Source organism: Haliaeetus leucocephalus, unplaced genomic scaffold (assembly GCF_000737465.1).
Source record: "Haliaeetus leucocephalus isolate CR32 unplaced genomic scaffold, Haliaeetus_leucocephalus-4.0 Scaffold1000, whole genome shotgun sequence".
NCBI lineage: Eukaryota > Metazoa > Chordata > Aves > Accipitriformes > Accipitridae > Haliaeetus > Haliaeetus leucocephalus.
The window spans coordinates 2,838,908-2,840,575 of NW_010973436.1; the positions used below are offsets into that span (position 1 = coordinate 2,838,908).

The 1,668-nt window shown below is 55.5% G+C and overlaps 1 protein-coding gene across 1 annotated transcript in view; it reads left to right on the top strand.

Annotated features, from left to right (window-relative positions):
- Positions 1-368: 368 nt before the first annotated feature.
- TAF11 (TAF11 RNA polymerase II, TATA box binding protein (TBP)-associated factor, 28kDa) overlaps positions 369-1,668 on the top strand; it is a 4,374-nt gene continuing 3,074 nt past the window's right edge. Inside the window, exons 1-2 of the mRNA XM_010584793.1 lie at positions 369-382; positions 1,122-1,248. Coding sequence (XP_010583095.1) covers positions 369-382; positions 1,122-1,248 — 141 coding nt within the window. The remainder of the gene's footprint in view (positions 383-1,121; positions 1,249-1,668) is intronic.

A 1,668-nucleotide genomic window follows, 5' to 3' on the forward strand; every position in this document is an offset into this window, starting at 1 on the left:
CGGGGCCTGGGGAGGCGGGGTCCGCGGGGGGCGGAGCCTGCGGGGAGGCCCCCGCCCCCCCAGCTGTGTTCCTCTTTCAATGAACCCTTTACTCCGCCTCCTTTTTTGGCTCGTTTTATTTAATTTTTATTCCTTTGAACGCGTGAATAATATAAAAGTGGGATTCGAGCACGTGCTGCAGGGGGAAAGGAGCAGTTTTTGGTCAAATTCCATCTCCCAGATTTCTAATACGCTGGAAGAGCCAGGTGTAAAACACGCACAGGGATTAGCTCAGGGGTGTATATACAGGAGAATGCATATAAAGGAAGAATGTATATAAAGGAGGAATATCTTTGCTAGGTTTTTTCCTCCTCGGGTTTATCGGGAGGATGAATATTCACAGGTAATTTCGCAGCTATTTTCCCACAGGGAAGTCTTCGGGGAAACACGGTGTTTTGCATTGCACGCTGTGAATCAGTCTACACCGGGAAGTGAAATGGTTAGAAGCAGTTATCCACTGTATAACGCTATAAGCTACCATAAAAAATAATTCAAATGCGGCCAGATGGTTCGTTTGAACATAATATTAACCGTATCAGCCCTAACAGACAGCTGCTCTCTCCCTCAAAGGGGATTTGCGCAGGTTGACTCAGGCAGTTTTCGATCCCCCTGTTCAGGGAAGCCTGATACAGGGTGGTTTGCGCTTGAGGGAGGTGAAGGGAGCTCGTCCCGATCCCGTGTTGTGCCACATACTGAGAAGGTGACACGCAGGGGATCACGGCCTCGGCATCCATCTAAAGCACCACCAGCTTCACGCCGTGGACCGTTTGTTTGGGCCTCCACATGCAGCATTACCTTCCTGCCAGGGGGCTTGGGACCACCGAACTGCACAGAGGAAGAGAATGTGTAAAGGCACGGCTGGAAATTTCACATATTTAGCACCTTTTGCCAAAGGCACTCCAGGACTTTGCGTGCCAGAATGAATCCCGCAGGCCTGTGTTAACATTATCCCACAAAGAAACAAAGCAGTGGGGTGAGGATCCAGAGGCCGAGGAGGGGCTGGGGTGGACGGGGGAACATGGGTGCCAGGGCTTCCCCACACTGTGCCCCAGCCTGAGCCTCGGTCCCTGCTGCTGGAGCAGGGCCCTGTTAGAAGGAAACATTGGAGAAGATGGAGCACGTGTTGGCCTGTCCAAACCAACCCCTGCTTCCAAGACACAGAACCAGCGGGAAGCCCGCAGTGATACCTCGAGGAGGTCTGGCTTGTTGGTAACTTTGATCTGGGCCCAGGGACTGAGCTGTGGACTCCCGACCTGCCCCACTGCACCGCATCTCCTTTTTAATATCCAGTTTTTTCTCTGTTTTCTATACAAAAGACCCCCCACAGCCGAAGGGGACCCACCCGGCCCTCAGACTCCCTCCCCACTGCAGCTGCCAGCCCAGCTCCTCACAGGGCCCTCCCTCACCCCCCGCTCACCACAGATCTCCCCTCACCCCTAGCCACCCCCGTCCCCCTGCACTGCCACCAGCACTTCCCACCCCAGTTCCCCCAGTGCCCCCTATCCCAGTCCCCCCAGCCCTTCCCACCCCAGTTCCTCCAGTGCCCCCAGCCCTTCCCACCCAAGTTCCCCCAGTGCCCCCAGTGCCCAACACCCCAGTTCCCCTGGTCCTTCCCACCCCAGTCCCCCC